Below are 12,865 nucleotides of genomic sequence, written 5' to 3'. Positions count from 1 at the left end.
AAAAAAAAAAGCTATGCTATGTTACAGTAATCACTTGAATTCAATCAATCTAATTTATTTCTCATGCTTTTTTACTTCTCTAATTTTCTATTGCTGAACTGTGCACACACACATCCTATATTTTAAAAAAGAAGAGAAGAAAACACACACATATAAATGCTTTAGAAAAAACTAGGACAACACACTACATAAAACAAACACAAATCAGTAGACCTAATAGCATGACCAAATCCAAAGCATTGGGCAAACCTCCAAAGAATTCAAAGAAACGATCATGTGGAAAAGTGAAAAGCTTTTATTAATGGACAAARATAGCATAGGGCCCTAGGCCTATATGACAGACAGCAATAGCCTATACAGAATATAGGGGTAAAGGTATGCTAGAGCGGAATGTTGTCCTATATTGCTAAATTAAAATACCAGAGCATACCTGGTTCTGGAAGACTTCTGCAGCCACACTATTTATCCAACAAAACGTCACTGAACAGGAATGAGAATCATTTTGCTTTTTACTTGAAGCTGACATATTTTGGGGACGTAGTGGGGCACAGTAGGTGATCCCATCTGGTTGCGTGTAAGCGCACATATAACTTTGCTACAAGCCCGTATGTTCTGAAGGAATGTAGAGCCAGACATATCGCATGATGCATTTGTCCCCTCAGCTGAGCTGAACCTGAACCAGAGACACTTTTGAGGAGATGGAATTGTATACTTTACCCATACGTTGTCAATGGGCCGCGCAGCCTATTCTGGGCTATTCTGGGACAAGGAMAGCTCTCCTTCAAGGAGTAAATGGGAGTCAATTGGGCGCTAGCTCAAAAACCCAACATTAACATGCATTTCGTGAACAAGAAGTACAACATTGCAAATATTTTCCGATATGTGAGATACTTAGCTTGTTCCATGTAATATCGTATAGCTTTGGAATCGTAACGTTGCGTACTTTTGAGGAAAATAGCAGGTTTCTCGATTGCGTGACGATTAGTTTAGCAACCGTGTGACGCAACATAACAACATTAACGCGAGTGGTCGACAGGCTGCTGGGTGGAGGCTTATACCTAAATCATGGTCCAATGGGATTCCGATCTCCTACTTTCTCGAACATCTCTGCCTGAAGCTGAGCTAAAGGTTGCAGACACATTCGATTCGACTTTTCTGCCTGTCTCCGATTCAGGAATGTACATGTGAAAGAAACGATTCTGTGAAATGGCATCATGCGATACAATGTTGCTGTCCAAGTAGGAGTCAAACAAGAACGACAAAGCAGCGGGAAAAAAATCCTGTAATATCGCTTGTTTTGGATATCGCTAACTAGCTAGTTACGGACGTTGGCCCAACAATAACACGGTATGTATCTAACTAGCTTGTTAGTAACGCAATGTTCCTTGTGTTTTTCTTTGTATTTCTTGTCATCTATACATGCATTTTTGTATTTATGTAACTATATTGTTTATTTAGCCTTCTATTAAGAGCATCTCTTTACGACAGTACCGGGGGTTTTCAATCAGCTGATTTGTAGACGTTAACATTGTTATTGGGAATTAGGGTTTAGGAATTATATATATGTTTTTAAAGGTATGTTGTTTTTGTCCACTAGATAGACACAGCCGCTAGATAAGTGTCATACAAATTGGGATAAAGGGATGGGCTCCAGTGATCAAGACAAAGCTTTTGACAAACACATGTTAATGCTCTCGTGAGTACTCACTGTACGTTCACGTTCCATTCTTCCAGGAAGTTCTATTCCTCACTGGTATCATTTTTTCCTCTGTGGCAATTTGTCTTACTGTCAACAAAAACCTCAGTAGACCCTGTGATTGATTTCTGAGCTGGTGTCAACACACCATAAATGTAGATGTAAGCTAAAACAGTCTTGTGATCTCTAAATTGTGTGACTCGGCAGGATGTGGAAATACTTTTTTAGTCAGTCTCTCTTCTGTCAATGAATGTCACTATCACTAGAATATTGTACTGACAGCCCTTGATGTGTTTGTTTACTTAAATTATGTCAAATGCCACCTAAATGGATAATAAAGGGGGCTGGCAATTGCAGAACTACAAGGAGCACATGTGCGCCTAAATTGAAACATGTAGTCTCACACAAATACATTTAGGAGCACAAGGACAAATATTTGAGGTAATAAAGCTAGAATCGTAAATTTTTCTAGACGCACTGGTGCTCCTAAAATAAAATTMTAAGTACAGCAAAATATTTATATGCAAGTAAAATGGTCACACTGTAGAGCCCTGTAACAATGTGTTTTTCATGGGGTTGTTTGTTCAGCTTGTTGTTGTCAGCATAACCACCGGAGATATCTTATGTGTATGTCACAGCGTGTCATGTGGGAGTAACTCTCATCCCTGGAGGCGAGATGTTAGCCACACAGACCCCAGATACAGGGCCAGAGGCAAAAGACGTCAAGCAGGTAGGCTAAACCTTTTTTACTGTTAATGGCCCACCCAATCCCATAAACCACTTCCATGTGACTCTGAAAAGGTGATCAGATCTGTCTCACAGATACTGTTTTAGTGACACATCGACCCTGTCTATGCGTGAGCAATGTTAGTATTTTAACAATAAGCCTAAGTGAATATTTATTGCTTACTGGGATGCCCTGATTTCCAGTTCTTACAGTCATTGAAGTCCAGGTTACTATGTCAAACACCTTAGCCTATATGACATGGCATAGTTATTCACGTTAGTGACCGTGTGGACAAGTAGCTGGGGTTGGGTTAAAATTCAAAAATTTGCATTTTCAAAATGCAGACCATCAAAAAATCTGTGTTTTAAACCAGTTCAATAGCGTTTTATATTGAAAGAAAACAGTGTTTTTTTTGCTTCAATAGAGTCATCAGGTGTTTGCAACTATAGTTTTCCTTCGCAGAAAATACATTAGTGCAACTCATTCGACAGAAAATGGCTTCATTTTCATCAGATGAGAAGTGCAACACTATTTGGCTAATAGTCACAAGTAAATGAGCTTACAATGAAAAAGCAAGGTATTTTTGGCAAAAACAATGCATGGCCAGATCTTTAGAATGTTTATCATAGAAAAATGCAGCCAGCTACATTTCTTAATGTTTTGCTTGAAGTTAATCTTGCATTTTACTGGAGAAAAGTACAGGAGAAAAGTAGCGACGCATCAGTCAGAGCCCTGTCTGCTGATAGAATGCCCGTTCATGAATTTTCATCCAAGTGAAGTGCAACTGAAGCACAAAATTAGTCTGATGCACAGCAGAAATTACAATAAGAGGCATTTTAGATCTGCGTTCACTAAARGCAACAAGATATTTCTTATTCGTTTTTTATCATTTTTTTGCGTGGAAAAACAGAATTCTGCTTTAATGCGGCCCCTGATGTAGTGGCGTTTTTATGTCACAGTTAGTGATTGCACTACTTTATAACAGACGGTTTAAACTAAGTGACTAAAATAAGTTTCAGATATTGATTTTATGTTTAAGTGGTGTAGGCTATCTTTGCTGTTCTAGTAATAGACTGCAAAACACACCATTATATGATGCAAAATGTCTCATACCGCCTTTGTTTCTGTATTTTTAAAGTTATACATCTTGAAAACTTGATTACTGACATGCAAAACAATTTGGGTCTATATCAATAATGGGCTATGAATCAAATACTGAAAGATAGTTTTTGGGTGGAGTTTTCCTTTAACTTCTTCGGGCTAGGGGGCAGTATTCGGAAGTTTGGATGAATGAGGTGCCCAAATAAACTGCCTGTTACTCAGGCCCAGAAGCTAGGATATTCATATAATTGGTAGTATTGGATAGAAAACACTCAAGTTTCCAAAACTGTTAAAATAATGTCTGTGAGTATAACAGAACTGATATTGCAGGCGAAAACCCGAGGACAATCCATCTAGAATCTTTTTTTCTTCAGCTCACCACTGATTACAATGGCTGGGAATGGGAATATAAAAGGAAGACCTCCCAGATTGCAGTTCCTACGGCTTCCACTAGACGTCAACAGTCTTTAGAAAGAGTTTCAGGTTTGTTTTTTGAAAAACGAGCTAGAATTTGTAGTTTTTCTAAGTGGCTCCCATTTTGGCTGTAGTGTTTGTTGCGCGTTCCGGTGAGGGCGTGCACTTCGTTATTTATCTCCAGTAATGGTCTCCGGTATTCTCCGTCTTAAATTGTATTGTTTATTTACATATTGGGGTACCTGAGAATTGATTAGGAARGTTGTTTGATATGTTTGGAAGAAGTTTATTGGTAACTTACGGGATTCATTTGTATGCATTTTGAACGAGGGAAACCGGTGGATTACTGAGTCAAGCACGCCAATGAAACATACTTTTTTGGGATATAAAGAAGGACTTTATTGAACAAAAGGACCACTTGTTATGTAGCTTGGACCCTTGTGATTGAAGATCTTCATCTGGTTGCAAAGGTAAGTGATTTATTTTATCGCTATTTCTGACTTTCGTGATGCCTCTGCTTGGTTGGAAAATGTATGTAATGCTGTTGTGTGCGGGGCGCTGTCCTCAGATAATCGCATGGTGTGCTTTCGCCATAAAGCCTTTTTGAAATCTGACAAAGCGGCTGGATTAACAAGAAGTTAAGCTTTTAAATGATGTATGACACTTGTATTTTCATGAATGTTTAATATTACGATTTCTGTCATTTGAATTTCACGCTCTGCAGTTTCACCGGATGTTGTCGAGATGGGACGCTAGTGTCCCAATTTAGAGGTCGACCGATTAATCGGAATGGCCGATTTAATTAGGGCCGATTTCAAGTTTTCATAACAATCGGAAATCGGTATTTTTGGGTGCCGATTTTTTTTTTTTTTTTTTTACACCTTTATTTAATCTTTATTTAACTAGGCAAGTCAGTTAAGAACACATTCTTATTTTCAATGACGGCCTAGGAACGTTCTGCCTCGTTCAGGGGCAAAACGACAGATTTTTAACCTTTTCAGCTCGGGGGATCCAATCTTGCAACCTTACAGTTAACTAGTCCAAGTATATATTTTTAAACCTGCATATTTAGCTAAAAGAAATCCAGGTTAGCAGGCAATATCAACCAGGTGAAATTGTGTCATTTCTCTTGCGTTCATTTCACGCAGTCAGGGTATATGCAACAGTTTGGGCCGCCTTGCTCTTTGCGAACTAATTTGCCCGAATTTTACGTAATTATGACATAACATTGAAGGTTGTGCAATGTAACAGGAATATTTAGACTCATGGATGCCACCCGTTAGATKAAATACGGAACGGAATAAACYTTTTGTTRTCGAGGTGATAGTTTCCAGATTAGTCAAAGGTATATGGTTTAGAGAGAAATAGTCGACGCGTTATAATTCCTGTAATAACTTGCGGCTGAACTTGAAAGGGGTTCCTTCGTTATTTTACCGTTCATGTCTTCCATAGAGAATGTCTTGATCTACTACAAATAAGGTCTGTGTTTCGCGGAGGAGCAGACTGACAGGGGACCATGCAGACAAGCTCTGCTTTCTGCACTACAACCTAAAACTTCTTAACTGGGAATATTGAAGACCCATGAAAGCTGGTGGTTTGTTTTAACATATGTTCTCATGTTATTTGAGACTAAATTGATTTTATTTATGTATTATATTAAGTTAAAATAAGTGTTCATTGTTCATTCAGTATTGTTGCAATTGTATGATATATATATATATATAAATACTTTTTTTAAATACTTTTTTTTAAATCGTCCGATTAATCGGCATCGGCTTTTTTTGTCCTCCAATAATCGGTATCTGTATCGGCGTTGAAAAATCATAATCGGTCGACCTCTAGTCCCAATGATCTGTAATTAACTGAACTCTGTTGATGTTTGATTTATGCTAGATGTTGTGCAATGTAGTCTGTGGGATAAATATCATAGATAATCAATAATATGCTGTCATTGTCAAGTTTTACCGACAACGTCAATGAGGCAAAGGTTTGTTTTATTAATTCAAATTGTAGGCTAGTGTCCACTGTTCCTGTTTTCTGGGGGAAATAAAGATACAAATTGTTCCTATTTGTAGTCGGGTTGGTAGAACTTCTGCTCATGCAAGTTAAGTAGGTTATGGCATAAAATTGATTTTCTCTGGCCCTTTTGCCAGTGTCAGCTGACATCAGGCGACTAGTATGTGTGTCAGGGTGTTTCATATTCACATGGCTAATGACCCATCTCGAAGTGATGACACATCTTTTCTGCCATCGTTTTGTTTCCAATATCTGGGGAAGTCCATTGTGAAATTGTGTCACTTCAAACAGTTGAAGACATTTGGAAAGGTTTCAGCTTTTGGGCTATGTGATTTAACCCAATCTTACAATTTCTTTAGTGGATTAAGGAGAAGTTGGCGTGGTCACTCAAGGCGTTGCAGAAGCGCTACGTGACAACCGATGTCGTGGTGACCAGCGAGGATGGTGACGCCAACCTGCTGTGCTGCGCACTGGAGGCCATCTTTATCCATGGCATCAAGAGCAAATATGTTCGCTCCGAGGCCGGGGGACGCGGCAGGAAAGGGGGGTCCCGGGGACCCCTCCCCCAACCTGTGTTCTGGAGCCTGCTCAAGACGGTCACTCACGGGTGGGTGGATGCCTGAAGCTGTACAATGATAATCCCACTTCCCCTATAGATAGCCCTACAGGCGCCTCTCGTGCAGTGTCTCCACCCTCAATCACTTTAGTGTGCTAGAGAAGTTGAAGTTCAGATAATGGGATGTTTATATCCTCTTATGTTGCAATAAGTGTGTATAACAAATCACAGAATGTTATTCAATTACAGTAGTAAAGCAGAATGCTATTTATTTACAGTAGTTAAGCAGAATGTTTATTTACAGTGGTTAAGCAGAATGCTATTTATTTACACAAGTTAAGCAGAATGACAATAGTAAAGGTTTCAGATCAGATGGTGTAGCTTGTTTCAATATGTGTAGTGTATACTGTACATGAAACAATTCTCTGTAATGATAAATTATGTAATGTCTCCTCCTGGTGCCCTCAGTGATGTGATCACGGAGCTGGAGAAGCTGAGCTTCGTGGGTACGGACACGGGTCGCTGCCGGGCCTGGCTGCGGCTGGCCCTCAACCACGGCCTGATGGAGTGCTACCTGGCCTCCCTGTTCCGCGAGGGCTCCAAACTGCAGGCCCACTACCAGCCCTCCGCCCTGCTTCTGGACCCTGAGGAGCGTGAGGTGCTGCTCAGTTACATCCAGGGCCTGGCCTCCCTCACCTTCAACCTCTCTTACAAATCGGCCGTGCTCAACGAGTGGACCACCACCCCTCTGGCTCTGGCTGGCCTCTGCCCTGCCGCCCAGGCTGAAGCGCTCGACCTCCCCTTTCTCACCAATCGCAAGGAATCCTGGGATACGGTGTCACAGTCGTCCGGCGGGTCGGATACGGTTGAAGTGCAGCGAGGGGGGCCAGGGGTACTGGGGAAGGGGATTGGGGGGGTCTCAGGGTTTAAGACCCCACTGAATTCATCCAATTTGAGCCTGGACACCACAGGGTCGTCTCAGCTCTCCTCCAGTCTGAGCTCTGACAGTCTGCTTCAAGGTCACGATCCCAAGAGCCCAGACAAGGAGACCTGGCCATGTGACCTGGAAATCTCCAACATGGAGAAGAATGGCAATGCCAAGAGGCCTCTCAAAGAGTAAGTCATGTGTGGGTGTTGTTAGTGTACCTGTGCTAATACATGAGGTCCTTGGCAGATCACCAAAGCAGTATAAGACATGGCCCCAAATAATTTCTGCATTTAGCAAATGCTTTTATCCAAAGCAACTTGAGCTCAATGCCTGTAGGCATACTCATGCAAGAATGAAACCCACCGCAATTATGGTGATGCAAGCAACATGATTCGACGAACAATGTTTGAAGAAATGTATTAAATYCTTAAAGGAACTGTCTAACATGTTGTCCCTTGTTTCATTTGGTGATTTCTGACGACCTCTMACATCTCCTATTTTCTGTAACCATGCAGTGTTCTGGCAGACTTCAGGGAGAGTGCCCATTCCAGTCAGGACTCCATGCGCGAGGATTCGTACGTGTCCACCCCAGGGGCAGACCACCTCTCTGAGAACACTGCCTTCAGTGGCTCCGACAGCGAGARCCAGGGGCATGTCACACATCTCACTGGCCCCTCTAACCCTGCTTCACTGGGGTCAGACCAGGAGGAGCCTTCCACTAAGACCCACGTCCCCTCCAACGTGTACTCGCACATTGAAGGGCCCTCCAGTGACTGTGTAGAGAGCACATCGACAACTCCTCACCTGCCTGTCACTGAGACGCCACAGGAGAAAAAAACAGAATATTCTGTTAAGAGCACCTCGGCGCCTTCAGCCCACATGAACCTACACCGCACTACCAGCGTGCTCAGTCGGACGGTGTCTACAGACTCAGTCGCAGTAAATTTAATCTCTCTCTTATTCTCTCCCATCCCTCTTGTCTTACTCACTCATCATGTGATTTACCTTAAAGAGCGACTGCCTTTTTAAAAGCAACGAATCCCTTTGAAAATGGCCTATGTGGCATCGATATGAGTCTGAAACAGTTATTATCGTGTCAAAATTGACGACGAAGTGTAAGTATGATAARTTTGGTCATAAAGTCAGTCTAGCCTAAAACGGAGTTTGTAGCATCCGTGCGTATAACAGGTAAGTTACCGTTTGGTTTTGATGATGTCCATTTGCCTTTAGCATGGGGTGAACAGCTGCGGTGATTGCTCTCTATCCAAAAGCATAGACAGTGAGACAGACCTGCCCAGCAGCTCTGACTTTGTTTACATAAGACATGTTGCACATTTTTTTTACTTGAGAAGTACTGCACCAAACATCCTTTAGTTAGGTGTATAATTGTGCAACTAAAACATCTTCGACAAAAACATCTAAATTAATTATCGATTTCTTGAGTTGTCTTAGATTCATTCTGGGGATTTTAAAGAAGTGAAATAGGCTTCCACGTCTACCGTGTCTAATTTGTCTAATGAGTAACAGAAAAAAACGTGCCAATCGGCGTGTTCAGTCGCTCTTTAAGTTATTTGAGTTCTGCTTGACCTTTGCCCTAGATAATGATATAATGATATATTTTCCACTGTAGTCTAGGCTGCATTAGTAGAATTGATATTGTGCAAAGCTTTGCTAAATAGTAAAGCATCTGTGGGCTTATATGGTTACAAGCTGAAACAATTATTTCCAGATTTGCTAAATTAGCAACCAATCACCACTAAGACCCATTTACCCTTTCTTAGCATTCCCACTCCTGGATCTCTGAGGATGACATCTATAAGCCACACCTTGAGGAACTGGCTGACCCCGATGACTCTTTGCTAGGGTCTGGCCCAGCTTGTGTGAACGGATTTACCTCTCCCCCTCCAGAGCCCGAGACCCCCCAGTCTCCCCCCAGCGTGGTTCACCGCAGGCAGATAGGTAAGCTCCCAAAACCAGGGACACCAACTCTTCTAGTACACAGAACACCTTGTGATGCAGTCTGTTGTAACCACCATACGAATGGCCTTGGTCATGAGGTGACAGTATGCCAAAGGATTGTTCCTAGTTTTCAGCACATGTTGTTCTGGTCTTTGTCACACTTTAGTTCAAGGAAATGAAGATGAACCAAAGACTTGTTTGTTCAATGGCAGGGTTTGTGAGTCATTGGACAGTCCACAACTTCCATAATTTACACTTTGCTAAGCGTACTATTGCAACCTCGGCCAAAATATTCCCAGGAAGCTCCGTTCCTCATTCAGAAACCCTACACAATGATCTCAAACTGTGTTTTTTATATATAATAAAATTCAACACAGACAACCCCTTGCTAACCAGGAGACTGTTGAGTATGTTATGGTGGACTGTCATTACAATTGCTTCACAGGAACCTGGTACAAGTAAGTTTAATGTGGCTAGCTAGCCACTGAATGGCTCTGAATGCGCTGTCAGGCAGACAAAGCTACTACTAACCACTTTTGGAGCTAACTAGTTCCCTCAAGTCGTATCCTGATGTCAACAACAGATGATGTTGTAGTTCTATTCATAATATAGCTAACATACTGTACATTTCAAGAAAACAAGTTATATTAACTGTCTAGCTAGCAAGCGTTAGCAACGTTTGGTGGTCAATGAGACTGAGCTAGCAAACAATGTAACAAAAGTACAATTTCGGATTAGAAAAATACTCCAAGGCTCTACATTTCAGGTACCCCTGGTGCACTGTTATTCAGCCATGTAAACCATTTATCTTCTTTTTCATGAAAGCMCTCTGTTTTTCCATAGCTTTCAGTGGCTTTAATGCGTTTGAAACGTGAGCTTGTCCGATGTGTCCATTAGAGCACTGCGATTGGTTGCTCAAAATTATGGGGCGGGGCTTAGCAAAMGGTCAATTGTGAAACAAATATCTAGGCTCAAACCAGGAAGAACRTTTTAGTCCTACCAGTAATGTTAATGAATTCTCTTACCTTTTTGGTATATGATCGTGCTTCCTCGTTTTTGCTGACAACTTCACAGAATTATTGGTACTTCCTCCTTATGGTATGTTTGAACCTCAGTGTTGAATATKATTTTTGCCCGGTGGTTTCATGTTCAGATAAAACCGGTTAGGGTCATTAAAAAGTAAGAAAAATTGGTGGCATGCAAATTTTTATCTGGATAGATAGACAGATTAGACCCACGCACTTTAGAGATCTGTTGTGCAGTTTTTCTATAGCATCCTTGTTGACTTAACTCATTCTTTCTCTCCCTCTTCTCTTTCACTCTTTCTCTCTGTCCTTCAGGCCTCTCCAACCCTTTCCGCGGACTGCTGAAGCTGGGCCACCTGGAGCGGCGGGGCACGGTGGGCATGTGGCGCGACTACTACTGCGAGCTCTCGCCCTTCGAATTCCGACTCTACCAGAATGCAGAGGAGCGTACCTGCTGCGACAATTGCTCCCTGCTGCGTTGCGAGGACGCCCGCGTCACCTCGYCCGAGGGRCGCTTCGACCTTTCCTTCCCCGGGAAAAGGCTCCTCATGCGGGCGGCCAACCGCGATGAGGCCGAGGACTGGGTGGACCGCATCGCTGAAGCCGTCAACAAGTGCCGCCCGCTTAACCTCATCGATGACCAGTGGGAGGTGCTGCAGCTCTCTGACAGCAGTGTAACCCCGGATGAATTCCCCAAATCTTCCCCTTCATCRGCCRCCTCCGTACCCACCAGTCCCGAGCGAGGGGGGACTGTGGTTGAGCAGGAGCAACAGCTGGAGCTGGACTGGACGCGTCCCACAGACCCAGAGTCAGACGCCATTAAGGAAGCGGTGCTGTACTTCTGCCAGGACTCCGAGGCACGCAACTGGACTCCTCTCGTCTTCTCCCTCTCCTTAGAGACTCTCAAGGGCTTCCGGATGCAAGACGGGCAGAAGGTGCTGCGRTTCTCCCACCCAATCGAGGGGATCCGGGACGTGGTCCCAGACGTTTCTCTGGGTGGACCAGCCTTCTTTAGGGTCGTAACGGCCAGGGATACGCTCAAGCTGAGGGCCAAGAGCTCTGAGGAGGCACGTGCCTGGAGGGGCCTCATCAGGGGAGCCCTGGACTCCTACCTGGAGAGTGGAGAAGACTGGGAGCCTGAGAGCCCCGGGGTGGCACCTGGGGCGGGAGGGAACATCCACAGACTGGTGCAGCATAGACTGAAGGGGGACGGGGTGCTGCTGGCCCATCTATGCACAGTGCCCACAGAGAAGGGGCTGGACCTTCAGGGCTTCAAGTGTGCAGGTAGCTCTAAATCTCATCAACCTACTAGTTGTTACAGYCAATACCACAGTAACAGTAACACTGATGCTCAGATTTTTCATTTTAAAATCTAAGTCAAGCAAAAACAAAGGATTGCAAACAATGCAAATGCAAAGTTTGGTAACAGGATGCCGGCACAAACTGTCATTCTGTTACCAAACTTGCATCTGCACTGTTTTTCAAGTGTTTTTTGTAAAATTTTCAGTGGAAATTGSTAAAAGTGGACCTTGTCCARAGAGTTTTATGGTTTGTTTAACTTTGCAATCATAATACTTTTTTTAAGTGACAAATCTTAGTCTGTGTCAATCTGTTACCGTGGAATTGCCCTTAACCAGGCAACACTTTAGTTTCCATTAAGTTACCCATACCATGCCGTTAATGGGAGAGACCGTGTATGTACAGTTGAAGTCGGAAGTTTACATACACTTAGGTTGGAGTCATCAAAACTCGTTTTTCAACCACTCCACAAATTTCTTGTTAACAAACTATAGTTTTGGCAAGTCGGTTAGGACATCTACTTTGTGCATGACACAAGTAATTTTCCAACAATTGTTTACAGAAAGGATTATTTCACTTATAATTCACTGTATCACAATTCAGGTGTCAGAAGTTTACATACACAAGTTGACTGGCTTAAACAGCTTGAGAAATTCCAGAAAATGTGTCATGGCTTTAGAAGCTTCTGATAGGCTAATTGACATAATTTGAGTCAATTGGAGGTGTACCTTGGATGATTTCAAGGCTACCCTCAAACTAGTGCCTCTTTGCTTAACATCATGGGAAAAAATGTAAAAATCAGCTAAGACCTCAGAGAAAAATACTGCACCTCCACAAGTCTGGTTCATCCTTGGAGCAATTTCCAAATGCCTGAAGGTACCACGTTCATCTGTACAAACAATGTACGCAAGTATAAACACCATGGACACGCACCGTCATACCGCACTCAGGAAGAGACAGTTCTGTCTCCTAGAGATGAAGTACTTTGGTGGCAAAAGTGCAAATCAATCCAGAACAACAGCAAAGGATCTTGTGAAGATGCTGGAGAAACAGGTACAAAATTATCTATATCCACAGTCAAACGAGTCTAATAGCGACATAACCTAAAGGCGGCTCAGCAAGAAGAAGCCACTGCTCCAAAAAC

General features: G+C 42.7%; 1 protein-coding gene across 1 annotated transcript in view; it reads left to right on the top strand.

The window, feature by feature from the left end:
- Positions 1–1,091: 1,091 nt before the first annotated feature.
- plekhm1 (pleckstrin homology domain containing, family M (with RUN domain) member 1) overlaps positions 1,092–12,865 on the top strand; it is a 16,372-nt gene continuing 4,598 nt past the window's right edge. Inside the window, exons 1-7 of the mRNA XM_024007804.2 lie at positions 1,092–1,347; positions 2,335–2,426; positions 6,314–6,561; positions 6,979–7,626; positions 7,954–8,377; positions 9,220–9,397; positions 10,738–11,706. Of these exons, the coding sequence (XP_023863572.1) occupies positions 2,373–2,426; positions 6,314–6,561; positions 6,979–7,626; positions 7,954–8,377; positions 9,220–9,397; positions 10,738–11,706 (2,521 nt within the window). The 5' untranslated portion in view covers positions 1,092–1,347; positions 2,335–2,372. The remainder of the gene's footprint in view (positions 1,348–2,334; positions 2,427–6,313; positions 6,562–6,978; positions 7,627–7,953; positions 8,378–9,219; positions 9,398–10,737; positions 11,707–12,865) is intronic.

The sequence above is a fragment of the Salvelinus sp. IW2-2015 genome, linkage group LG18 (genome assembly GCF_002910315.2).
Source record: "Salvelinus sp. IW2-2015 linkage group LG18, ASM291031v2, whole genome shotgun sequence".
Taxonomy (NCBI): domain Eukaryota; kingdom Metazoa; phylum Chordata; class Actinopteri; order Salmoniformes; family Salmonidae; genus Salvelinus; species Salvelinus sp. IW2-2015.
Note: the sequence above shows the minus strand (reverse complement) of the source record. Positions and strands in the feature narration are given on the sequence as shown.